This window comes from Lagenorhynchus albirostris, chromosome 1 (genome assembly GCF_949774975.1).
Source record: "Lagenorhynchus albirostris chromosome 1, mLagAlb1.1, whole genome shotgun sequence".
NCBI classification, from domain to species: Eukaryota; Metazoa; Chordata; class Mammalia; order Artiodactyla; family Delphinidae; genus Lagenorhynchus; species Lagenorhynchus albirostris.
In genome coordinates this window covers 8,131,095-8,158,875 of record NC_083095.1, presented here as the reverse complement: position 1 = coordinate 8,158,875, position 27,781 = coordinate 8,131,095, and the positions used below count along the sequence as shown (strand labels likewise).

General features: G+C 37.6%; 1 protein-coding gene across 7 annotated transcripts in view; it reads left to right on the top strand.

Moving 5' to 3' along the window:
- The window catches only part of VRK1 (VRK serine/threonine kinase 1), a 78,056-nt gene that overhangs the window by 31,139 nt on the left and 19,136 nt on the right, over window positions 1-27,781 (top strand). For 4 of the 7 annotated variants that reach the window (XM_060165437.1, XM_060165429.1, XM_060165412.1 and 1 more), the window contains 10 exons: window positions 1,537-1,701; window positions 6,478-6,533; window positions 14,518-14,587; window positions 15,516-15,603; window positions 15,743-15,817; window positions 20,071-20,179; window positions 20,299-20,391; window positions 22,837-22,969; window positions 23,763-23,883; window positions 24,179-24,237. In XM_060165437.1, the coding sequence (XP_060021420.1) occupies window positions 1,542-1,701; window positions 6,478-6,533; window positions 14,518-14,587; window positions 15,516-15,603; window positions 15,743-15,817; window positions 20,071-20,179; window positions 20,299-20,391; window positions 22,837-22,969; window positions 23,763-23,883; window positions 24,179-24,237 (964 nt within the window). In that variant the 5' untranslated portion in view covers window positions 1,537-1,541. The remainder of the gene's footprint in view (window positions 1-1,536; window positions 1,702-6,477; window positions 6,534-14,517; window positions 14,588-15,515; window positions 15,604-15,742; window positions 15,818-20,070; window positions 20,180-20,298; window positions 20,392-22,836; window positions 22,970-23,762; window positions 23,884-24,178; window positions 24,238-27,781) is intronic. The other 3 variants (XM_060165452.1, XM_060165445.1, XM_060165461.1) reach the window with 2 other exon arrangements.

Here is a 27,781-nt window from a genome sequence, read left to right as displayed (position 1 = left end):
TTAAATTTAAAAATCCCCAATAAATTAATAAAGAGCATTTGCATAAACGGAGTTTGTGTATGTGGAGTGATATGGGTGGATATTTGCTAAAACAATTTCCAATCTAATGTAGTATGTATGTATTTAGAATATCTAGGCTCAAAACCAAACTACTTATGCAAATTGTCGGATCTTAACAGACATCTTTCAGCTGAATAGCCATTTCAAATGTTGCAGACTACCTTACAACTCTTATCACCCTCTTTACTGTATCTCTAATACAGTTTTAGGGAACTATAGGATCCTAAAAACTATTTGTTTTAAATCTTTTTCAATTAATAGATTAAAATAGATTAATCTGAGAGTTTGAAATCACACACACCACACATACACACAGTCTGGTTCATGCTTTCTTTTCTTCAGTCTTAAGTGTGTTACTTCCTTTTTTTCTGGGCCACTGGGTTCATACCCTTGCCCAAGAACTTGGCCCTTACTCTACAGCTTGCTAGCCTTGCTGGTCACCATTCCTGACCCACCCTTCCTTCACTCAGTGAAGTAAGTTATGTCTAAGGGCACTTAAAGCCCAGAGAGAAGTGACTTGTTCAAGATCACCCAAAACTGGCCTCATACCTACACTCGAATCTAGGTCTTTTCGTTATAGACCTGTGCTCTTTTCGCAGTGAAACACTGCTCTCCATGAATGCTATGCTCAGCTTGTCTGTTAGTAAGTAAAGTAAATAGGAATTCATCTCCAAAAGGATAGTTGGTGAGAAGGGAAACATACAAATGCTGGATATCACCAGCTTTGCCTTTTCTGTGAACCCAAATGACTAAACAGCCGTAATTTCTCCTGGTCACTCCTTCATTATGGTGACTTTTGCAATTGTGGGTCATGTTGGTGAGGCTTTGGAGCCAGGGAATCCTCAGTGCAGATTTCTATTGTTCAGCCACTTAGTAGGTATGTGACCTTGGACAGGTTGCTTAACTTGGCTGAGCCTTAATTTTGTCATCTGTAAAATGGGGATGATAATGTAATCTTCATGGAGTCCTGAGGATGGATGGAAGCCTATGTGTAAAGCATCTACTGTCTTGCCATAAATACTCTTTCCCTTTCCTCTCATGTTAACTGTCTTGTGTTTTCAGTGTCTATTGTGTTCTTATCCCATCAACATTGACCTTTGTAAACTCCTCATTGCATTTGTATAGAGTATGCATTCTAATTGGATGTACCTTTCCCCCTCAGCTTCATAGAGCAATTCTTTTGTTGTTGCTAAATAGCATTTTTAGTCATAGATGATGTTATACCACTGGAACTTTAAATATTTTCTTGAAAGTAATTGCATGGATCATTTTATTTATTGCTTCCTCTCCTAAGTTAAGAGATAATCAAAAGGATTGAGCACGTATAAATTATAATTAACAGATGTCCTTTATTTAAGTTTTGGAGTAAGTAGGAATTTGAATAGCATCTTTGTTGCACAGAAGCTTTCCTTAGTGAAAAGGTTTTTAGCACTTCTAGGATTATAGTATTGAATGTTGCTTTGTTTTGTATTATAGTGAAAATGCCTCGTGTAAAAGCAGCTCAAGCTGGAAGACAGGGCCCTGCAAAGAGACGTCTTGCAGAACATTTTGCAGCCGGGGAGATAATCACTGACATGAACAAAAAGGAATGGAAACTAGGATCATCCATTGGCCAAGGTGGCTTTGGTTGTATATATCTTGGTAAGTGTATGACTACTTCTAATTGTCAGTCCGAAGATGTATATGCTTTGTTATCAAAATATTGATAGTTTCTTAGTTGCAGACTTTTACAGGATGTTTCTAATAATCTACAGTCAACAAAATATTGTATAATTAGGCAAAAATGCATCTGTGACCTGGGAGTGGAGAAGACAGTTGATTTAATCACAGTAGAAACAGGATAAAATATCTGTAATATTGTCATTAGTGAGCATATGGCTTTAGATTTTTAAGATATTCTATATAATATTAATCTCCTTTGAGACCCAAAGAAAGCCATAGCTTTCTTTCCCCACCTCCACCCAATTAGGATGTATTCCCTTTGTTTTGGTTTAATTTGGAGATTTTCAGATCTTTAATAGGTGTGGATTTACCTTCTCTTTTGATGCAACCCTAATAGTCATCATAGTGGAATTTAGGAGAATGACCTAGAAGTTGCATATTAGGCCTGAAATGTGCTATTTAATTAGCATACTTACCCTGAAATCTGGGGGGACCCATTGTGGAACCCTGGGATTCTGTAAGTTAACTAATTGGTTGATTTAAAAAATATTTTACATGATGACTTCTAAAGCTGTCTGCTTCACCAGGAGTGTTAGTAGTGATACAGTGCATTTCATGATTGTTTTTGATATTTCTTTCTAACTTTTCCGTTATATATTCTTACTCCACCTCTAATCTTGATTTAATTGTTTGATTTCTGCCATGCGGTTTATAAAATTTTATTTTTAGCAGTGAACGCTTTTTTATTTTCAAGCAACATCTTAACTCAGAATACTAATATTAATACGAGATTAGCGTCATGTGAAAACTTAGTAGAGCTGTACATTTTCGGGTCCCACCCCAGACCTACAAATCCCCACCTGTAGGAAATGTGATTGAACAAGCCCTCCAGGGGATTCAAATGCCTGGGAAAGTTTGAGAACCACTGACATAGATGAAAGAGCAGCAGCTCTTACTCAAGAGGTGTCTGACTCAACCGGGACCAATGGGCTGTAGTTGGTTAGCTGCAGTCTCTAGAGGTATGTTCATGAAACATAGTTTAAAAACCAGCACTTTACTGTATTTTATAATCTCTCTAGGTTAGTGGCACCTGTCTTTGGGGAAATAGTTGTTGATTCTTTAGTTTTGTTTGGAACCAAACCCATTCCAGTGAACAAGGCTATCTGACTTAAACTGAAAGCCCTCATAAATCATGAAAGGTTAGGGCTATATTAGCCAGGTATATATTTTTGACCTTGTGATTTAGAGATGGCAGATAATGTAAGCTCTCCCTACCACAGAATGTGTGGACTTAGGACATCCTGTATTAGGGATGGGAACTTGTCTTAAAGCAAGCAAATTCTTCATTTTGTATTATTAGTTAGTTTGCTTTTGTAACCTTTGGCAGATTTGCAGCTTGCTTTGCATGTGTGCTAGCTGTTTTATTTGTGTTTGTATTTATCATCAGAAAGTGCCACCTAATAATATTTTTTAAATCTAAATGGTTTGACACATTTCTGTGGCAAAACTTTGCTTTTTAAAACCTGGATCGATCAACCTGGAGAAGGGATTTGCTTTAATACTGCTGCCTCCACTTTATCTCTCTGCCCACTGACACCAAAACAGCCGTATTCAAGATCATCAGCAATTTCTAATGATAATTTTCTGCTGAAAGGTTGCTTCTGAATTTTGTTTAGATACTTTCTGCAGCATTTGATACTGTTCATCTTTCTTTCACATAAAAGTTGCTTCCATTGCCTTTCATGATAACAATACTTTCACCTCTGTTTTTCTCCTACCTCTCTGGCAATGCTAAGTCATCTTGGTAAGTACTTCTGTGTTCTCCAGCTTTCCTTCCTTGGCTCACTTTTCCTTCTGTCTAGTCTCTCCAAGTGATCTCATCGAGTCTCTTGGCTTATGTTACTGTCTCTTTACTGCTGATTTCCAGATCTTTTATCTGTGGCTAAGGACGTGATCCCCTGAGTCCAAGCCCATAGCCAGTGAGTGGCCTATAAGGAATCTCTATTTGGATGACCCACAGGCATGTCTAAAATTTATATCATCCTCTTTCATCTCGTGATTCTCTTATGATCAGGAGAGGAGTATCTGAATGAATGACACCTCTCAAGCCAGACTGGGAAGGCATTCTCAAGTATTGCTTCACTCGTGTTCCCAGTACTTCATCTGGTCCTGTTGCTTTAACTGTCTGACTTCTCAGATCCATTGATTTCTCTCTATCTCTGCTGATACTGCCTTAGTGCAGGTCATTTTCATGTCTTGTCTGGATTCTCACTATGGCTGTGAATTTTCTCTGCTCAGCCTTGCCCCCTTGCATCCTATTATTCACGCTGTGGCTCGAGTGATCTAGTCTATTTTAAACTTCTTTAATGGCTCCCCAGTGCCCTTAGGATAAAGTATCAAACTTTGAGAATGGCATACCAGACCCTTCACGTAGTTTGGTCCCTATGTAACTTTTCTCTTCATCCCTTTTATTTCCTCAAAAATCTGTTCTTTGACTATCATGCTGCCCTTTGCCTCTTGATCTTTGTGTGTGATTCTTCTTTTGCTTCATTTTTCCAAAGCTGAGCTTAGGGCAGGTGCTATCTGTGTATAATACCCCTCTGTTAACCCTTTCATAGTACTTTCCATGCTGCCCTGAATTACTTTTCTTTCTTCCAGGATAAACATGTCCTCCTTGGCAGTGAGACAGTTCTTCTTTTTATTGTTTTCCTAGTGCCTGCCATATTTTGCAGTATGTGTTGTTTGAATGAACTATTGAACTTCCCTTTTGCCCCTTTTCTCATTCGAATTGTGCAGTATTATTGGGATGCTATACTTATTTTAATATTTTGTGCACTAAATGCTGATTTTAAAAAATTTAACCTTGCTTTATTATTAATTCAGTATCTAAGTGATGTGTTCCTTGGGGCTGTTCCTTAAGGAGCTCAGGCTTATTCATTTGCCCATTTAGCCATTTTTATGACTTGGTGTTCCCTCTGTAGTCTGAAGTATTTTAGCTTCAGCCTTTTCACAATACTGCTGCTTCCCAGCTGATTGGTGGTTTCTTGGTTTCCTTTGCCTGTCCCTCTTCATCTCTTCAGCTTCTAATGTGAGAATGCCTTAGGGCTCAGTCCTAGGATTTCTTCTTTTCTCTGTCTGCACTCATTCCCTAGGGGTTCTTCCATTTTCATGGCTTTAAATGAATAGCATTTCTATCTTGATGACTCTCAAATTTCTTTCTCCAACTTGGACCACTTTTCTGAACTCAAGACTTGTATGTCAGCTGCCTATTTAACACCTGAACTTGGATGTTTAATAAGCATCTCAAACTTAAGGCACCCCAAAGCACCAGCTCCTCCTGCAATTTTCTCTGTCTTAGTAAGTAGCAACTTTTTCTTTCCAGTTGCTCAGGCCAAAAACTTGGAGTCATCCTTATCTCTTTTTCCCCCTCTTATCCTCTATAACTAATTCATGAGCAATTCTTGTTGGCTCTCCTTTAAAAATACATCCACAATCTGACCACTTATCACCGCCTTGTCTGCTACCACTCTGGTTCAAGCCGCCACCATTTCTCACCCAGAGTGTTGTAGTAGCCTAACTGATCTCCCTGCTTCTGCCCTTGCCCTCCACCCTCCATTCTCCACAAAGCCGCCTGGAGAATTCTTTAGAAAATCAAAGTCTGAGCTTACCATTCCTCTCTTAAAACCTTCCAGTGACTCGCCATCTCAATCATAGCAACAGCTTTAGGTCACCTATCCATTTCATTGTATTTGTTCTCTGCTGCTTTTCTGATCTCTGACCCCTGTTACTTTCCACCTCACTTACTCTTCTCCAGCTACATCAGGGCCTTTGTGCTGGTCGGCCTGGAATGTTCTCGCAGATATTTACGTGGCTTATTCCCTCACAGTCTTCAGACCAGTGCTTCAATGACACCCTGTCAGTGAGGTTTCTCTTACTAACTTGCAACACTCTCTACCTTCCCTTCCTGCTTAATTTTTCCTCTCTAGCACTTACTCCCATCAAACATACTTTATATTTTAATTGTTGTCTGTGTCCTACCACTGAAATGTTAGTTTCATAAGGGTAGAGATTGTTTTTTCCTGTTTACTGCTAAATCCATTTCCTGGAAACGGGCATGTAGTAGGTATCTGGTAAAAAATATGTGTTTAATGAATATGGGCAACCTTATATTCCTAACTCAGCATTTCAGGGCAACTGTGCTCCTTTATTTGCATGAAGTAAAATGATACCACATTAAAATTATTCTGGATGGCAGTTCAAAGTTCTCGTGCCAGTATCCTGAACTGTGGATCTTGATGAATTTTTTTCTCCCAAACGAATGTTTTTTAGAGCTTTAGCTCCCTCTTTTCTTACCTTCCTAATGCTCCTTAAAAGGATTCCCTAGTTTGTTAAATTTAAGAAATTGTATCAGTCATCATCCTTTTGGGAATTCACAGCATACATTAGCATATCAAAGGCCATGAGTACTTTTGAATTAAAGAAGTCTTTAACTCAGTTTTTCATACTTAATTGATCATGTTGAAGATAGCAATTGTAAGATGCCTTCCAATTTCAGACATATTAAATCGTGAAAAATTTTAAAATTGATGAAATATACAGTAATGATATCCTGAGACACACATTTGGGAACTGAAATTTATTCTATTAAGAGGTTATAGATACACAGATCTAAATACTAATAAAGGGTTAGTAACAGGCTATTTATAATAATGCGACTTCTTGTTCTGATATTACATATGTCACTTTTTCAAACAGCTGATGTGAATTCTTCAAAATCGGTGGGCAGCGATGCACCCTGTGTTGTAAAAGTGGTAAGGAAATATTTCAGCTGATTGTTTTCTTTGCTGTTGATTTAGTTGTAGTATTTATTTTGTAAAACATTCTTTTTGATAACTAGAATTAATTAAACCATAAGTTACTACATTTTTAGTAATGTTTCATAAATACTAAATGAGACACAAAAGGAGCTTTATAGTTTTAAATAATTTGAGTTCAAAAATTCTCTCCCCTCTCTTTTGAGTTAGAGTGGCACTAGTATCTGTGGAAAAAAATGAATGAAAGCCTGGAGTTTTGCAGATGTGGAATAAAAATATTCAGCTCATTCTTTTTATTTCAGCTATATTTACAACAGATGAGATGCTTTTTATATTTATATCCTGCAAGACTGTACTACTTTAATGAAATTTTATTGTATTTTATCTTGCATTTGCTTCTGAACTTACATTTGGTCAATTTTTTCTTTTTATTTCCAATTATCTTTCCTCTCCTTTCATTTTAGTAAATGAAATTATTTATTTGTGGCCACTTTGAAACTTCTTTTTGCTATACTGACGTTGAAATTAGTTTGTAATGAGTGAAGGTAGACAGTATCCTGTCTAACGTAGGCATACTCTGAATAGCCAGGTCAATTTATATATTGGTGCACTAAATATTTTAACTACTATTTAAACATTTTAATGTTTTTTAACTACTATTTTTAGTAGTTAATTTAACTACTATTTTTTTGTTAGGATGCAAGGTAATATGCATCTTCTTGCTTGCCAACATTTGTAAGTCCCCTCTTTCAAAGTTCTTTAATACATGTGAAGAACATGTTTTTGTTAAATAGAAGAGGTAACAGGGTCTGTTATTTGGGCAAATTACCACATAAGTCCCCTCACCCTGCTTTATTTTCCTAAAGGCTACAGATTTTCGAATTAGAATCACCCCAAGGTCTTTTGGTTTGATTTGTTTTATTTTACTCTCTTTTTAAAAAAGAATATATTTGATCTCTTATGAGTTAATAACTCTTTTGGGCCTGAATTGTTTTAGTGATTGTTTTCACCAACTTTTTATTCAGGCATAGTTTTTCCAAGGAAATAAATAAACACAATTTGAATACTTTTGACAAATGCATATACCTGTATACCCCAACCCCTATTAAAATATAGAGCATTTCCATCATCCCCAAAATACTACTTTTGTCTTTTTCTGGTCAAACCCCTAATTTCCCACACCCTTGGAGGAAACGGTTTGTCTGAGGTTTTTTATGTTTTTTTTTGTTTTTGTTTTGCTGTGGATTAGTTACTCCTGTTCTAGAATGTCATATAAATGGTATTTATACAGTACATTACTGTTTTGTCTCTGATTACTTACATTCAACATAGTGTTTTGAAGGCTCATTTATATTGTTGGCATTTCAATTGCTTGGTCAGTTCTACTGCTCAGTAATATTATATCATAGCCATACTAGAGTTTTTTTTCCGTCTCCTGTTGATAGACATATGGATTGTTTCCAGTTTTTGGCTGTTATGAATAGAGCTTCTATAAACATTCTTGTACAAGTATTTTTGTTTTTCTTGGATCAATACCTTATAAATTTATAAGAAGTACCAGACAGATTTCCAAAGTGGTTTTTACCATTTTACATAACGTATGAGAGTTCTGGGTGCTCCGTGTTCCCCTCAACACTTGGAGCTGTCGGGTGTGTTTGTTTTAGCCATGATATCAGAAGTACAGTAGTGTCTCATAGTTTTAGTTTATATTTACTTAATGACTGATTTTGAGCACTTTTTCATCATGCTTATTGGCCATTCATATATTTTCCTTTGTGGAGTGCCTCTTCAGTCTTTTGTGGCCAACCCCCCCCCTTTTTTTTTTTAATAACTAGGTTGTTTTGCTTTTTATAATTTGGTAGTAAGAGAGTTGTTCTGGATACAAGTTCTTTCTTAGATATATATGTTGTAAATCGTTTCTCCCAGTTTGTAGTTTGCCTGTTTACTTTCTGAATACTTTTTCTGCGTCTACTGAGGTGGATCATAGGATGTTCTTCCTTTATTCTGTTAATGTGGTAGTTATATTGATTGATACCTGAGCGGTGAACTAACTTTGTATTCTTAACATACACTCCACTTAGTTATGATGTATTATGCTTTTTACATAATGCTGAAATTGATTTGCTAATATTTTGTTAAGGATTGTTATTTTTTGTTCATGAGGGATATTGGTCTTTAGTTTTTTTCTAATATTCTGAAGATTAAAACATTTCCCATCTCATTGTTTGGTGTTGGTGTCAGGGTTTTTGGTGCACTGGGTTTGGTCTCCCCTTCTGGCCACACAGCATCGTAAGTGTCCTGTCATGGGGCTCACTTTGCTTGTTTCCTGTCTTTAGAAGTCACAGTCCTATACTGCCTATTTTGTCTAATGTATGAGAATAGTGATTTCCTATATTTTGTCCAATTTTTGTATTTGTTTACAGTAGGAGGGCTAATTGGATGCCGGCTATTCCACATGCCTGTAGGTAGAAGTAACGCTGGTAACTTTAGGGGGGCGGGTTATTGGTTTGTTTCTCCTGCTATTTCACTTTTCTTCATGCCTTTTCATGAAGTAGTGAATAACATTCCTTTTGAAATATTTAGTTTGCTGCTATATCAGAGGAACAAAAGTGCTTACTATTAAATTGGGTCATTTGCATGGAATTTGCATGGAATATTATCTGCATTTGTCTTTGATATGACAATATTAAAATATTAAAATCTATGGGTAAGATTAGTTTCTTTTTAGGATCTTTAAATAGTGTCCATTGTGAGGAGAAAGCAAGTCCCCTTATGACTTCTCACCTTCATGAGGTTCAGAAAACACAGCTCCCTCTGACCACACGGCAGCTTCTTCCCCTGCACTGGTCATTTCTGTGTCGTGGAAGGAAAGTGTGCCTGAGCCGTGCCTCATAGGTGGGGCTGCTGTGTCACCATGTCTTTTTTCTTCTGTATAACCTGAGCTTCTTTAAATTGTGTTCTATTTAGAATGACAATATTCTTCTTCATTATGAGTAATCCTAAGTGTTTTATTTGTTATTCAATGTATGTAGCTTTACTTCTACGATCTTTTTCACTTACAGAGTTATGAAAGAGAATGGGTAGAAACAAGTATTTCCTAACTGCTTAAGGTAGCAAATTACTTTACATTTCTAAGTTTAAAACCAGTTGTTACCAACCCTAGTTCAGTACTCTGTGTCTCCCATCTCCTAATTTAGTTCTGTTTCCATTAGCCTATATTACTCCTTCTCTTTGTAATTAGGACAATGATAAATATTCAGTTGATTTCTCTTTTGCATTTAGTATTTCAGTAACATTTTCAAGGTTGTGGTTTGTCTGTGATCCTGGAAGAATGCCATAAACAAAACAATGTTGACTTTTTCTTTCCTCTCTAAGGGACCGTTTAGTGACTGCTGTTTGCTTGTTTCTTCCCTAATACCTGTCTTTTCTGAATTCCTTTAAACCTCTGTAGCACTCATTCTATTTCCATTTATTTTACAATTTCACTTGCTAATATCCTTTCAGGCCACTACTTGTTTTAGTTTATGTGTTTATTTTATCTCCCTAACTGGATTTTAAGGTTTTTGTTTTGTTTTGTTTTGTTTTGCTTTTTTGCAGTATGCGGGCCTCTCACTGTTGTGGCCTCTCCCGTTGCGGAGCACAGGCCCCGGACGCGCAGGCTCAGCGGCCATGGCTCACAGGCCCAGCCGCTCCGCGGCATGTGGGGTCGTCCCAGACCGGGGCATGAACCCGTGTCCCCTGCATCGGCAGGCGGACTCTCAACCACTGCGCCACCAGGGAAGCCCTGGATTTTAAGTTTTTGATGATAAGGACCTTGTTTTAAATTTTGTTTTCTTTATGCCACCCTTAATGCCTATGTTATCCTTTTGAAAACTTTTTAAGCATAATTGCTTACCACCTTGCAACTTCCTGATGCCACCTACTTCTGCCTCTTGTCTATGCCTTTTAGTGCAGGCCTGTATGCATGATTTACCTTCGCTTCTGATAGGCATTGCCATAGCTCTGTCCATTACTATTCTGCAGTTCTTATATTCTCAGAGCTTTGTAGTATTAAAAGTCAAAATGGTTCACCAAATATATAAAATGATTATCACTTCTTTCCAGTATTAAAATCAGAACTATTTACAAACACTTGCCATTTTAACCTCAGAAGCTATTAAATATCATGTTTTCAAAGAACATGTACTACTCTTTGGGGAAATTTCATAATTAATTACCAAAAAAAAGCAAGATACAAAATTATTTATGGTATAGAGGTAATTTTATAAAATAGCTATATATGGAGAAAATATATCAAAATATTTTCATATTTTCTAAAGTGAGCACGTATTTTATCTTTAGAGAAAGAAAAAAACTCAGCAAATGTTATTTAAGAAATAATGAAAGGCAAATTGATTTTTTTTTTTTGCGGTACGCGGGCCTCTCACTGTTGTGGCCTCTCCCATTGCGGAGCACAGGCTCCGGATGCGCAGGCTCAGCGGCCATAGCTCACGGGCCCAGCCGCTCCGCGGCGTGTGTGATCCTCCCGGACCGGGGCACGAACCCGCGTCCCCTGCATCGGCAGGCGGACTCTCAACCACTGCGCCACCAGGGAAGCCCCGGCAAATTGATTTTTAATGTGAAATTAGACTTAATAGTGTAATAGCATATCAAATCAAACAGTGGTTCTCAGCTCTGGTTCTACAGGATAATTAGAATCTCTTGGTACAGGGCCTGGTTATTGGTATTTTTAGTAAAGTCTCATTAAAGGGATTCTTTCGTGCATCAAGGTTGAGAACCACTGGTAGAGTCTGTTGCACAGAGCACCTTAATTATTTTCAGTGGACTCCTGTGCACATGCTCATGTTTACCTTTGTGTGGGGATCCTTTTATTCAGTAGCGGCACCAAGTACCCTGTGCTTCTGGTAGGGCTTCCATGTTAATGTGGAAGACTTGTTAGAACATTTGGTTGCTTCTAATACGGATATCTGCTCTGTTAAAGAGCTCCAAATATTAACCCACACATTTCTTACATTTGGTCTTGAAATGAAGTTAAGACTAACATATTTAAGATAGGTGTTTCGGTACATACTAAGTACATTTTCTCTCCTCCCGAATGACTGTGTCTGGTTTTGTTTAGGGCCTTAATCCTTACTGCTTTACGGGAGCAGCCTTGGAGTCGTGGTGCTGGGTCACAAGAGATGGCAAACTTGTATTCTCTGCCTCTGGATAACTGGGAGACACTATCTGTATTTTAGTTCAGGAAAGTAAATGTGCAGAGAGAAATGGTAAATTGATCATTATAATATTGGATAATGCAAGGAGAAAAATTTCCTCTTGTGATTTCTGGTTAATGGATTGTATAATAAATTAGTTCTTTCAATCACCCTTTGCAGTCATGCCAGTGAGCTACTAGCAGAATTGGAGGCCAGGCTTTTGGATCTTATATTCTAACAGTTCTTTATATCATAGTCCTTTTCCAACATGTACTGATAGAAATCTGTGTTCCGAAGTTCTCTGGAAAAAAGTTTGCAGACTGATGTTTAATTTCCCTCATTGATGTTATGAGAAGTGACCTGAATTTTTAATTCATGTCTCATAATTCTTTGGTAGGAAGGAGAAACTTTATACAGCTTCATTTTTAAATGGCAGCCAGTTGCTTTTAGATGGTGCCATTGAAATATATCACGTTTTAATCTTTTTTCTGTTGTCATCTTCATTTTGACACTTAGAAGTCTTAAAGAAATGTTTAGTGATATTCCAGTTAAAATGTCAGTCCCAATTTCTTTTCTAAATCTTGGCTATTACAGAGTTGGCAAAGTATTTTAGATTTGAAATATGTTAATAAAATTTTAGTTATGAGTTAAGGTATTTTCTTTAACAGAAATAGCTAGCTTTGGCTCGAGTGCAATGCCAAGGAAGTAGCTCCTTTATTTTGTTATAATGGAATCTTATTGGATTAGAAAAAGTATGAAATGAGCTCAAAGAGCCTTCATTGTAATGGGGCTTTCAATATAATAGCCTGATTTATATAGGTTGATTCTCATTACTATAAGTTTAATAAATTATTGCCTGAAGGAAAGCTTGAGAATTAAAGTTGATATGACATAGATTGAAACTGAATAAATCAGACTTTTATACTGATGGTAATAAGCCAGGATTAGTCTTAAGAAAACCCCTTTCAGACCTGAATTGTGTTAATGAGCTACTCTAAAAGTTAGCCTTTGGAGAGTAACTTTACCAAAATTCCTTTCCTGAATTTCCATTTCTTTTTTCATTCTTACACTGAGTTTGTTACTCCTGCTGAAGGCCTGTTCTCAGCCATGGGCTCTAAACATTCACAAGTGTCTGTCTAGCTCCCACTGCTGCAAGGAAAGGAACCACAGGTTATGGTGAAACTCCAGGTAATGAGTCCACAAATTAGAGATTTGGCATACCTTAGTAGATTGGTTAGTTTTTACTTCTTAAGGGGTAATGACATGCCAAACCCTTGTATACCATTCTCTTCCAAGGCTGGGCTGTAAAGTATACTTACTTGTAACAGACAAGGCTAGCTTATTTTCAGGTTCTGATCCCAGGGCTATATACGTTGCTCTTTTGCTGTCCAGTATTCTTAACTGGTTGCGGCCTGACTCTTTGCATATTGCCTAATCAATCTTCCTATAAGTACTTTAACTAGGGATTCCTATTTTTCTGAACTGTAAGAAATCTGAGGTATTAGAACTGTGCGTTTAGAGTAGTTCTGTTTACACCTTAAGGAGCAAAATTCACTTCTATGAGAGTGAGAGTATCTTGAATAAAAAAAGGTGAACATATTTTATGTATTTGCAAAAGGCATCTCCAGTAGCAGAAGCCTACATATTTTCACAAATTTTCTCTCAGTTAAGGTAGTAGACCTCATTTATCACTTCTAATGCATCACTGAGCCTGGAACTCCAGTTACACCGATATTCTGTCCAGAATAACTTTCTTCCCGTACTTCCTAAAAGGAAAGCCGCCCCCAAATTAGTTTAGAAATGTTAGCTTCCTTATTTGGAGTTTTTGCTACTTTTCAAAATTTTTCTCAGATTCTCAATAAACAAGATAATATCAGCATAAAATATCAAACAAGTATTAATCAGTTTTAGACAAAGTTTGCTGTATAAAAAGTCCACAAAATTATAAGATCTTTCTCACCACTCCAGATTTATTTAACAAGGCAGAACTCCCAACAGGCTGATATTTCTCACTTGTCAAATAGCTTTTTGTGAATATAAGAGTCTTTGCAAATAATTTTAACTGTTAATATCCCTTAAGAATATGAAACAAGTGTAGTTTAGTAAAGTTGATGGAAAACAATTCTTATTGAGCCTTATTTTCCTCTTGACTTTAAATTATCATGTGGGAAGTAAATTGTAGGGCTCCTTAGTTTGAAAATCATGAGAATCCGCGTCAGGAAAGGGTACAGTTACATGGACAGTGCTTGTTTGCTCTGGGAGTTCCAGAACACTCTTCTTTGTGATAAGGTTGGTTTTCTGCCAGTTTTGATAATAGATAAAATTGTAACGAGAAACAGGAAAGGAATGGGATTTTGCCACTAATTGATTAAATCAGGTATTGAAATTTTATTATTCAGTAAATCTCAGAAATATCTTGTAGCCCTTTGGTGAAACAGTTAACATGGTTGCTGATCTTTACTTAAGAGAAAGCTTAATAATGATGAAAATAAGGTTAACAGTTTTTCTTAAACTTCTGCAAAGACTGAGCTGTATATCTGATTTTGTATAGTTTATCACATGTAGGAATGGAACTTGAGAGAAATATAAGACTTACGGACTCTTCTGAGACTATCTGAAATATTTTTGAAGAGTTTTACTTAATCTTAAACGTATTTTATAAACTGAAGTATCAAAATCGTATTGTTTGGAAAGAAAATTGATTTATTAATCTTTTTTGAAGGTTCATTGAAAATTACTCAGTAATTTTAACTACTGCTTGTGCTAATGAACTCTTCTGTTTTAAGGAACCCAGTGACAATGGACCTCTTTTTACTGAATTAAAGTTCTACCAGCGAGCTGCCAAACCAGAACAAAGTAAGAAATACAGTACACATACGTTTGCGCTTTTAAAATGACCACTGGTTTTGTTTTGTTTAAGCCAAGACTAGAACATTGGATCTTATATTATGATGTTTTGTTACTTCTTACTTCACAGATAAATTCTATTTAAATGAGATTTGTATGAAAGAATTTTGATCTCTTAACAGGTGTATTATGATAAGATTTCACTTATATTGATAATATAGAGTTTATAAATAATATATGATTTAGGAAATATTGTTAAAAGTTGAGAATTAACCCTAATCCATGAGTATGCCTCAAGGGTCTCCAAATCTTTTTTTGAGTGTTTTTCTAAATTCTGGAGACCATAACCTGCAGGCATTCCATCACTTATGAACTAGAAGACTATCAAGGGAGAGAGCAGGACCTCTTCTAGCTATCCTTGTCCTCCTGTCCTCCAGTCCCCTTCTCACCTTCCGTCCCCTCTAAAAATCCACGGAATCTCCTGGTAGGATGGTATCAGGCTTGGGAATCTCTCGAGGGGCTTCTCTCTCTCCTCGAACTTGGTTTCCTGGTTGAGGATTTTAGAATGAGGTAAAAAAACATTTAGATAGGTGTAAAAAGTAAGTCTTTCTGTGGAAACAAGTAAACATTTACATAATTGGAGATATTAATTGTAATTGCATGTGGTTTGACTTTTTAAAAAATGTTTTCTGCAGGTTTTTCATTTTAAAGACAATGTTTAGGACAGGATAACACAATTTTGTGGGTTAATAAAAATGATTTGATTGTAAAGTACTGTTCATTTGTTGGGTACAATGTATTGTTCACTTTCTTTTTTTATGAATAAAGGTGAAATCTTATTGCATGTATATCTTAGGCGTTCTGTTCTTGATTTTTCTGAGAAAAATTGCTGATGTATAACAAAATTGAAATCACAAGCATGTGTTTTAATTTGTAGTTCAGAAATGGATTCGTACCCATAAACTGAAGTACCTGGGTGTCCCTAAGTATTGGGGGTCTGGTCTACATGAAAAAAATGGAAAAAGGTAAAAATATGCATGTTTTGTGTTTCTCCTCCCTTTTTGAGCATTCGCAGTTCAGTTGTTTAGTCAACAATTATGTACTGAGCACCTACCTACAGTACTGCTTGGCCTTCACCTGGGTTGTGTGGAATGTATTCAACAGAGACGAACAAGGTGTTCTCTCTCGTCTGGGGGACTTGTACCGAGTGGAAGCAGCTGCCTGGAACCCAGCTGACAAGTAGGAACAAAGCCAACTTGCCTGCATTATTTTTTTCCCTTAAAAATGAATAAGCAAACAAACAGAAAATTCCTTGTTATTTATGTAAAAGGGAGCCCACAGGCTTCAATTTGGCATTTTCTGTTAGATACATAATCTGCCCACCTTTGTGAGGTTTCAGTCTAGCTGAAGAGAAAAAACAAAGCTGTATGAGACAACCAGACGCCAGTTCAGTGCCAACTTGTGTGATTCTGACTCTTAACATGTCTTAGGAGTTCAGAATGGAGAGAATATTGCTGGCAGAGTTGAGTTGGAGAAAACCTCCAATGCTTTTGATGCATAATTGACACTTTAAAAATATTTAAATGAATGAATGGAGCATCATTCAGCAATGCTGGTAGCTGAGATTTGAAGAGTAGATTTAGTTGGAACTGGGGTATATTGGTTAGGATGCTTTCAGCTGCAGGTAAAGATAAAACTGACTCAGCTCTCTTAAGTAATTGTCAAGTGCCCAGCTTCCTTTATCTTGCCCTTTTGCCCTCTTGGCTTTGTTGTCTATTAATTCTCCATTGTATGGTCTCAAGGTGGCTGCCCATTTCTAGGCTTCACCTGCAGACACAGTACCCAACAGCAGAAAATGGGATTGCTTCTTGTGAGTTTCACTTTCCTGGCAGGGAAACCTTTCCCAGGGGTCTCGCAGCAGACTTCCCCCCATGTTTTCTTGGTCAGAGTTTTATCGCTGCTCATTCTTAAACCAGCCACTGGCAAGGGCAGAGTGATCACAGTGATGAGTGGGGGGAAAGCCTGAACCAGAGTGGTGCTCTGTCAGAGAAGAGGGAGAGCAGAGGAGCTGCTGGGGGGGCAGCCAGCGTTGTTCACCAGGAAGTTCTTATCCTGGAACCCAGGCACCTCTGAGGGAGTGTGGGAACTCGCTGGAATGACGAGAGAACATTTTGTTATATGTGGTTTTGCTGGGACAAGTTTCTACAGTTTTTAGAAATTTTCTGGAGAAATAGTATAGAGCAAGGATTAAGTTAAGAGTACGGATTCTAGAGGCAGACACTTGGTTTCAAATCTGTGTTTTGCCCCTTAAAATGTGTGTGACTGGGTAAGTTACTTCTTTTTGCCTCAGTTTCCTCATCTGTGAAATAGAGTAACACCTATCCACATAATAAGGGGTATTAAATGCAAAGCTCTTAGAATATGTGTGTTAGCTTTTACTCTCAAAGGGGTCTTTAATCCCTTAAATATTAAGAACTGCTGGTTTAAAAAATCACTGTAGAGAAGGAATAGCATCTCAAGTCGGGAGTAACATGAACATAGGGTCATAATAGGCTTCTGGCCTGCTGGCTGGCCTCTTGGCCATCTTTCTTTTTTTTTTTAATGAATTTTTTTTTCAGACATGACATTATTTTATGCATAATTGGCCATCTTTCTTTAACAAAGAAAGGGGGGACTTGCACACACATGAGAAAGAAGGAAATAACTTGGAGAAAGAGGCTGAGGTAGGTAATGAAGATGGGGAGGAAAGGGCTCTTTGGGGCCTGTGTGCAGTAGGTAGTTGGAAGCTACTGCACGTGGCACATGTTTGAACAAAGGGACAGACACCCTCGAGGTACAGCTGACTCACCATTGACTTGTGGTGACCTTACAACTCAGCCTGTGTCTTCTGTAACACAGAGTGCCTAGAAGTATTTCCTAAACGGGAACATTGATCACCTATAAGATATTGATTTACTTCTTAGGTTGAAGCTCTTAAAAATAATCATTTTAGTTCTCTTAGTTCTTTTTTTTTTTGGCTGTGCTGCACATCTTGTGGGATCTTAGTTCCCCGACCAGGGATTGAACCTGGGGCCCCATGAGTGAAAGTGCCAAGACCTGACCACTGGACTGCCAGGGAATTCCCTCATTTAAGTTCTTACAAAAGTAAAAAAATAGAAAGTAAGATTGTCCTTCCAGCCCCCCTCCCCTGCCAGAAATCCTTACTTTCCCCTCTAACTCATCTGAAGTGATATGAATATAAGCGCTTAGAACAGTGTTAGGCTCATAAAAATGTTAGCTGCTATCATTATTAAATCATTTATACTGATTTATATATTCCCATTATTTGCATTGTTTTATCCAAGTCCCCAGGAAAGTATACATCGAAGGTTTTACTTCAGAAAAGTTACTTAAAAGTAGCTTTCCTTTTAGTACTCAGTGGTAGACATATCCTTGCAGAAGAATGTGGTGAAAATTTATATGCAGTATTCAGAATCATGCTTCACTTGATGTGTATAATTTAGACGTGGTGAGGCGATTAAGGGATTGTTGAGAGCAGTGGTGGAGTGATCTGTGAATAAAAACAAAGGTCTACTTCATGTAATATATTAATAGATCTCTGGTTGAATTAACCAAGTGTGCTTTAGCTCCCTTTCAGAGTAACAGCAGAGATTGTATTCTTGTTACCTACATATTATTTCATAATAATTACACAACCACATCACTTATTTGTAAAAACAAATGTGTACATTTGTCCTTGGTCTCATCCCTCAACCTCTCAAAACCTGTTGTACAGAGGAAATCAGGAAGTCAAAATTACTGTTCCCTCTAATATTTTAGAGGTCAGGGTACTGAAAATCGTACAAGAATGAAGACATTTTGCCACTGACTAATTCTGTGACTTTGGACAAATCAATTTACCGCTATAGACATTAATTATTTTATTAAAAGATGTTTAGACAGATCTCTAATTCTCTTCTACTTCAAAAATAGGTAGAATCTTGAATTTTTTATTTTGCGTGTTGTCTTTTAAATGTTAGCTCTTCCTTCCTTACTGAACTTTTCATATTGTATTTTTATCTTAGAAACCTAAAATATATAAATGGGGTTTTTGGGTCCTACTTATGTTCATTTATTTCGATGTGTTTGGTGTGGTGGTCAGAAGCATGGATCCACCACTTCCTAGAAGACAAACTACTAATGATCAGTTTTCTTCTGCTGTAAAATGGGGCTCATGGGACCTCCTACCTCATAAGGGTGATGTGAGGTTTAAATGCACTGATAACATCTAAAGTGCTTAGAATAGTGCTGTTCTCATACCAAGGCTTCAGCAAATGCCAGCTGTTGTTGTTATGATGGTTATTAATCTTATCCCCATTAGAAGATATTTTGATACATTTTGAGTGTGTTCTTGGTTTTTATTGATTTATTGAATGGTTTAACTAGACAATTCAGAATCTGGAAAACTCTATAAAGATAAAAGTGGTCCACAGAGCAAAAGGTGAACCATGTTACTGCAACTAGGTGATGTTTTTCAGTACACACTGAAATATAACACATGGTTATTGAATCTTAGAATTTGGGTGCTGGAAAAGACCTTAGAAAGCATGAGGCCCTACCTCTCATTTGACACCTATGGAAATTGGGGCCCAAAGAAGAAACGTGACTTGGCCAAGGTGACAGAGTTGGTTTGTGGCAAAACCAAAAATCTTCATGTTGTTCCAGGATATTTACTGTTCCCCAAATCTTATTTGTTGAGTACTTAGTATACAATTCTTTTATACCATTTAAGCAGTTTTATTGCATTTAGCTACTGTTACAGCATCTCTTGACAGTCCTGATTTTAACAGAATGTTAATACTGCTAAAATGTGCCTTAAAAATAGAGAACAGGGCTTCCCTGGTGGCGCAGTGGTTGAGAGTCCGCCTGCCGATGCAGGGGACACGGGTTCGTGCCCCGGTCCGGGAAGATCCCACATGCCGCAGAGCGGCTGGGCCCATGAGCCAGGGCCACCGAGCCTTCGCCTCCAGAGCCTGTGCTCTGCAACGGGAGAGGCCACAACAGTGAGAGGCCTGCATACCGCAAAAAAAAAAAAAAAAAAAGAGAACAGTCACAGGCAGGAAGCTAATATACAGAAACATAAATTAACATTAACTATGACAAAAATTAGTGACATCAATCTTACTCAGATTATTTTATCTTTACCTTGAAGTGTCTGTCGTCTTTTCTCTGTGGGTGTTTTCTTACATTGAATATTGTCTCATGTAGCTTGCTGAGACCAGGAGGCCCATAAAGTAAAAGTCAAGACAGGAAAGCTCTCACAGCTCTTGAGATTTCTAGTTGGAAGAACTTGTTTCAAATGTTTGTCTTTCCTTCCTTCTTTCTTTCCTTGTCTTTCTACTTTCTTAGTAAACATTGCCTTGAAAAAAATTACTTTGAAAGGAGAGTACTCAGTGCAAAATAGGTTTTCCTGAGTTACATTTTGTTCATTGACTTTTCTTGTTTGTCTTTAGTTACAGGTTTATGATAATGGATCGCTTTGGGAGTGACCTTCAGAAAATATATGAAGCAAATGCCAAAAGGTTTTCTCGGAAAACTGTCTTGCAGCTAAGCTTAAGAATTGTATGTGAGCTACATTCTTCTCGTTTTTAATCCAGTAAAGGCTAGTTGTGTTGAAGCTCGGTCCTCTGCTGGTTGGTGTTAGGTACTGCATTAATTTATTCTATATGATGCTTTTATAGCTGGATATTCTGGAATATATTCACGAGCATGAGTACGTACACGGAGATATCAAGGCCTCAAATCTTCTTCTCAGCTACAAGAATCCTGACCAGGTAGTTTTGTAACTTTAATTTTTACTGTTTAAAACCTGTTGTTTGAAAACAAATATGGTTGCTATGAACTTTTTTTTTTTTTTTTTGCGGTGCGCGGGCCTCTCACTGTTGTGGCCTCTTCCGTTGCGGAGCACAGTCTCCAGACACGCAGGCCCAGCGGCCATGGCTCATGGGCCCAGCCGCTCCGCGGCATGTGGGATCTTCCCGGACCGGGGCACGAACCCGTGTCCTCTGCATCGGCAGGCGGACTCTCAACCACTGCGCCACCAGGGAAGCCCGCTATGAACTTTTGAACCCATGCAGAAGTTTTACTTTTTCAAGTAGATATGGTAATAATAATATTTCTTCTTGACACTTTTATCTAGTTAACATTCTACATTTTTGATGCGATTTGTTGGCACTTTATCAAGTTGGCTATTTTGCCCTAAATAATATTCAGAAGAAGTACTTGTGATACAAAATGAATTTCAAATAGCTATCTGAGGGTGGAAGCTTAAAATTATATAGTGCACCAATGAATTATGTTTGCCTTTCTGCTTTGTCATTTTAAAAATTTCCTTTGTTCAGGAAATCCATCAAATGTAAGTGTTCTGTTACTTGGAGAATTTGGTCTTTAACATGTTGATTATTGAAATCAGTTGATTTGCGGAAATGTCCTAGCTGTCTAAATTTTGTAGGGTTTGGAATTCAAATGTGCATTTTTTTTTTTTTTTCGGTACGTGGGCCCCTCACCGTTGTGGCCTCTCCCGTTGCGAAGCACAGGCTCTGGACGCGCAGGCCCAGCGGCTACGGCTCACGGGCCCAGCTGCTCCGTGGCTTGTAGGATCTTCCCGGACCGGGGCACAAACCCGTGTCCCCTGCATCGGCAGGCGGACTCTCAACCACTGTGCCACCAGGGAAGCCCTCAAATGTGCATTTTTAAAGCCTATTACCTTCACTTTGTAATTTCCACTTTTTAAGGAAAGGAGAAAAGCTAATGTTATTAAACCTTTATTTGGGTCAGTTTAGTTGGAGTAGAGGGATTTGTAATTTTCTTGAAGCTGATTCCATGATTTTGGTAAAAGTAAGGTTTCGTTGACATAGTTGGGCCACTGTATTTAATCCATTTCATGTGTGTTCTCACTTCTTACTTGATCTTGTATAAGAAAGGAATATTTAAGCATTTTAACTGTGTATGTCGATATGCCGTACTTTATTCTTCTTTGTCTCAGACCTAACTTTGACTTCCTCTTGCTTAGTTTTCCCTTTTTCCTTTGGCTCCCCTTTGTTTTCCTGTCATCTCATATATTTGCCTCCCCTTCCCCATCTCTGTTACAGTAGCTCTAAGGAATCTGTATACGCAGAACAGAAGAAAGTTTCTGGTCTAGAGCAGGCTAATGGAGAAATCCTAAAGGCAATCACAGAATTTTCAGGCAACTTGTTGTAGATGTGTTTAGGTTAAAAATAAGCAAGCAAGCAAGCAGACAAACAAAGCATAGCTTAGAGACCTGAATGGGAAGGATGCTGTTAGTTGAAGTAGACGGCACTTGTGTAATAAATACAGATATAATTTATTTCCATTTGCAGTTGACTGAAACATGCTGCCTTTTGTTTAGATGGAAGTATTTTTGCAGCTTGGTTATCCTTTGGGCATATGTTTTGGATGGGATAATTTTTCTAGTATTAGATGTATGTGTTAGATCCAGCCCCAAATTTTTACTTCAGTTCCCTCCTGTGACCAGATACATACATCTGTGAGACAGTCACCCAGAATTAGAGATGTAATATGTGGCTCTGGAATAGAGGAAAGCCAAATTTATTAGCTTTGTATGCTAATCAGATATACACATACATGCCCATAGATATGTGTATATATAATACTAAAATTTAGTTCTAATTATGAAGACTTTAATATATAATATTTAAATGTAGCTAAGAGCCTCATCTAAAAGGTCTTCAGGTCATTATTATAATCTGTGAAATATCTTTATGAAGTGAATTGATATTTGGTTATTTTATAAGTGAAGACAGAGGGGAATAACTAACATGTGTCAACTAAGTTAGGAGTCTTACAGTCAGCGTGTAGCAGTTGTGTTGCAACAAGTATTGATGGTTTACTCTGTGCTCAGTTTTGTTTTAGATGCTGGAAGGAAAAGTATAAGATTTATAATCCTTGCTCAAATTGAGGAGACAAGATTATTTACAGGTGTAACACATACTTGTCTAAAGAAGTCGGGTGATATCTGCACTATAGCTACATGGTCATTTAACGTTTTTCTTTAAAAAGTCTTTCAGAATTAAGTGCTTGCTGTTGTTTGCGTGTTGGATCTAACTTGTTTGGGGTGCTATAGTATGGCCTTGTGGATGAATCTACCCTCAAGTGACAGTATTCTGTTTCTGGGCTTTAAAGGGAGTATATGTGTAGTCATTTTGCCTTTAGTTTGTCTTGGTGTTGGACATTTACAGGTGTACTTGGTAGATTATGGCCTTGCTTATCGGTACTGCCCAGAAGGAATTCATAAAGAATACAAAGAAGACCCCAAAAGATGTCACGATGGCACGATTGAATTCACCAGCATCGATGCGCACAATGGTGTGGGTACGTCAGTGGCACCTGAACAAGAGATACATTGCCAGTGCTTTCAACTGAATTCCTACACAGTTCTTCTGCAGTAAACACTTAGACAAGTAAATCAGAATTGAAGAGGCAGGATAGGATGGGGGAAGAAGGGAGAGCTTAGGCTCCTACATTTGTGCAATGTGAGGGCACCTGTGTCTCCTCCCTGTCTTCGTCCCACCCTTCAAAGATCACCAGGGTTTCAGTAGAGGAGGTAGTTCAGTCAGCTGCAATAAGGCTTTCTTTTGCTTTTATTTAGCTTAATTGGAATGTTGGGGGTTTTTCCCCCTAAAAGTCTGTAAGGTTCTTATGCAGCTACAACTTTGTAACAGGTAGACTTTTATTTTGTCACCTATTAAGTTGGCCTGTTTCTTCAGCGGTCCGTTTCTTTTTCTTCTGTACCCAACACTGTGGAGGAGCTAAAATCCCCAGTTCTCTGGGCTTCTTAATAGCTTATAGCGTTTTTAATATCTTCACATTTTCCAAGGGCACTATTTAACGTGTCATTGTTTTATAATTTATTTCCTAGGCTAATAGTCTCAGTGTGAAACTGTAGAGTTTGCCAGTTTGGGTTTTAAAGTAAAGTATTAGTTGGAGGTAAATTATTTCTTTTACACTGCCCAGTATTTGGTGCTTTTTTCAAAATGGAGTCAAGATTTGATGATGAAAAACAAGACTGTAGAGTTGACCCTTTTACCTTATTCCTTTAGATATACCTGAAATTCTACCTTAAACATTGTTTCAGTGTGCTGAGTCTGCTTCTTTTGTTTCACAGCCCCATCAAGACGTGGTGACCTGGAAATCCTTGGTTATTGCATGATCCAGTGGCTTAGTGGCCATCTTCCTTGGGAGGATAATTTGAAAGATCCCAACTATGTTAGAGATTCCAAAATTAGGTAAAGGAAAACTGATAATAAATTATTTGGGGCAAAATCATGATAAGGCAGATGTTTAGTCAGAACTTCTTGATGGGGACTATAGTTTTAACTGATACTGGTGTAGAAATAAGAAAGTACTTGTTAAACAGTGAGATTCCTTGGTCTTTTGTTGAACTTATTTTAGAAGAATGTCCGTAAGCGTATTTAGGATGTAGCACAATGCTGCTTAATGTGCTTTTTACTGTTATTAAATATTAATAACTTTCCATGGCATCAAGTTTCAAACAGTGACTCAGCCTTTAATTTTTAACAGATACAGAGAAAATATTGCAGGTTTGATGGACAAATGTTTTCCTGAGAAGAACAAGCCAGGTAAGAAAAGACTTCTTGAATGTTCCTAGGAATCTTGTTTTCTGCAAGAAAAAAAGTCTTGAGGTCTGTGGAATATCCCTTAATGTAGGAGCTTAGGCACTGTTAAGTGTAATCATTCCACTGTAGCCTGCTCTCCTGAAACAGGTACTTACCTTTCCACAGGTGGGCCTTCTTCAGTTATCATTCAGTGCTTTCAGTAATGGAACTGAATTTCATTCAGTAATTCAACTGTTTTTTTTATTGAGGCTTTATTGTGTGAGAAGGAACATTCTAGGCACTAGGGATACACCAGTGAACAAATTAAATAAAACTTCCTATCCTCATGAAGCTCTAGTTGGGAAAGGTAGACAGTAAACAAACGAGTGAATTTCACAGTATATTGCATGGTTAGTACTGTGGCAGAAAGAAGAAAGCAGCGAGTAGAGTTAGGGGGTGTGGGGATGGGTTGGGGAGTGAAGCGAGGAGGTGGATTGGAATTGTAAATAGGGTGGCCAGGGATGGCCTCACTGAGGAGGTGACAATTGAATAGTTGTAGGAAGGAGATAGGGAGCGAGCTCTGGGGAAGTCTGGAGAAGAGCGTTTCCAGGCAGAAGGAACGTGAGTGCCTGGTGTACTTGAGGGATGCCTGCTTTTAAGCCATCATAGGGCTTTGGCTTTTACTTTGAGCAGGAGCATGTGAGGTTTGGAGGAGAGGGACGTGAATTGTCTGTCTTTAAGGGAACTCTCTCCACCTCCTGTTGTGAAGATCGACTGCTAGGGAAGCAAGGCCGGGTATAAACAGGAGCTGGTAGGAGGCTACTGCAATAATCCAAGCAAGGGAAGTAGCAGTGCAGGTAGTGAGGAGTGGTCGGTGTGGATATATTTAGAAGTCTTTTCAAGCCTTTGCTCAGTTATCTCCTTTTCAGGAGGTCCACCCTGACCTTATGCCTTTTAAACTTGCAACCTACCAACCACATCTAGAAATAGAATGTTATAGGCTTTTTCAGAAACACGCCCTGGTGCCTCCTGCCAATCACGAGGCTCTCCCACTGGCCTAATGAATCACTAGCCTAACTTCCAACACTAAGGATTTGTTTTTGAACTATATAGAAATGGAATCATAGCGTGAACAAAATAGATACTTTCATGAGGGCAGGGATTTTTAACGTTCTGGTTTCTATTGGAGTTCTTTGTCTTTCACTCAGTATTGCATTTGTGAAATTAATTCCCACTGTTGCATTTTTTGGATGTTTTTATTTACTTTTTAACTTTATTGAGGAATAACTGAAAATATAATTGTATAACATGATGATTTGATATACAGGCATACCTCGTTTTATAGCTGTTCACTTTATTGCACTTGGTCGATACTGTGTTTTTTACACATTGAAGGTTTGTGACAGCCCTGGGTGCCATTTTTCCAGCAGCATTTGCTCACTTCCTATCTGTGTCACATTTGGGTAATTCTCACAATATTTCGAACTGTTTCATTATTATTCTATTTATTATGGTGATTTGTGATCAGTGATCTTTGATGTTACCATTGCAAAAAAATTATGACTCGCTGAAACTCAGACGATTGTTGGCATTTTTTTAGCAATAAAGTGTTTTTTTAATTAAGGTACCTACATTTTCTTAGACATCATGTTATTTCACACTTAATAGGCTACAGTATAGTGTAAACATAACTTTTATATGCACTGGGGAACAAAAAAAATTAAAGTGACTTGCTTTATTGTGATACTTTATTGCGGTGGTCTGGAACTGAACCTGCAATGTCTCTGAGGTGTGCCTGTCTGTACATACACATTGGAGAATGATTACCAAGATTGACATAATTTAACACATCTATCACCTTGCATAGTTAACAGAGTTAACAGCAGCCTTTCTTGAAAAGACCAGCCTTTCCCTGTGATGCCGCCTTTGTGTTAAATCAGGTGTGGATTTGTGAGTCTGTTTCTGGGCTCTTTCATTGTTCTTTTTTTCTCTTCTTGGGCCCCACTGTCTTAATTACTGTAGCTTTATCTTAAGTCTTGATACATGGTAGTTTAAGTCCTCTAGCACTGTTTCTTCTTTATACTTGACTTTCTGTTTTGCCTGATCATTTGTATATCTGTGTACATTTTAGAATCACCTTGTCAGTTCTGCACACATCCTGTCCCTCTGCAATTTGCTGGAATTCTGAGTGGGATTGCATGGACTCTGGACTAACTGGGGAGCATTGGCATCTTTATACTATTGATACTTTATGTCTTCTGTTTAATTTGGTCTCAGTTTCTGTGTTACCTGTGTTTTATAGTTTTAATCTGGAAAAAATCTTGCCCATCTTTCATTATAATTGTTATTAGGTATTTGATGCTATTGTTAAGTGATATATTTTTATTAAAATTTATTTTTCTAATTGCTTGTTGGTAGTATATAGAAGTAAAATAGGTTTCTAAATATTTACCTTATATCCTGTGACCTTGTTAAATTTACATATTGGTTCTAGAAGTTTTCTTATAGATTCCTTAGGATTTTCTGCATCCACTGTCATGTTCATGAATAAACTGTTTTACATCTTCCATTCCACTCGTGATGCCTTCTGTTTCTTTTCTTGCCTTACTGTACTGGCTAAAAACTACAGGACTTTCAGGCAGAATGGGAACTGGGCAAGTGGACTTCCTTGCCATTTCCTTCTCTCATCAGGGAAGTGTTCAGTATTTTACCATACTTGGTAATGTTTGCTTTAGGTTTTCTATAGATCCCCTTTTTCAGATTAAGAAAGTTGAAGGGAGGGATTTTTTTTTTTTCTTTTTTCTCATGTACCCAGGTATTTAGAAACATGCCTGGCATGTGGTGGGTGCTTAATGAATACCTGAATGAATGAATGTGTATGTATGTACGTGTGTGTGTGTAGCACTGACATGATCTCTTGATTTATTGGATGTGGGGTGTGGGAAGAGGATTCTTGGCTTGAGGTGCTGGAAGGATGGAATTTTCAGTAACCAAGACAGGGAAAACCACAGGGAGAACAGGTTTTAGGGGTTGGTCGGGAGTTTGGATTTGCATTTGTTGGGATTTGATATGAGTCAGTGGAAATCAGTGGATATACAAGTCTGGAGAGCAGTGGAAAGGCTGGGCTGGGGATATAACATGTATCAGTCATTAGCCTAAAGATGGATTTTTAGATGGATGTTGAAAAGTGTTGATCTTGACTAGTAAGATTTCTATTTATGGGTTTGGTTCTGCCTCAGTGTACAGTAAACCTTTCATCATTCAGAAGTCGATTTTTCTCTTATGGGAAAACCAGGCCTTGCTTCTTTTTCTTTTTTTCAACCTGTTTTTCGTGTTTTATTTCTTATTTACGCAAAGAATGCAGCTGTCTTCTGTAGAACTAATGGCTTCTGTGGCAAAAAAAAAAATACTGGCTATGATATTTATTGTATACTTAAGCACATTTTACTTTATAATCTTTATTCTAGGTCCTTTTAAAAAATAGCTTTAAAACTACAGCAATTATTTTTTGTATATATTTAAATGTTAAGCATGTCTTCTGTCTTACTATCTCACAATTAAAAAATGT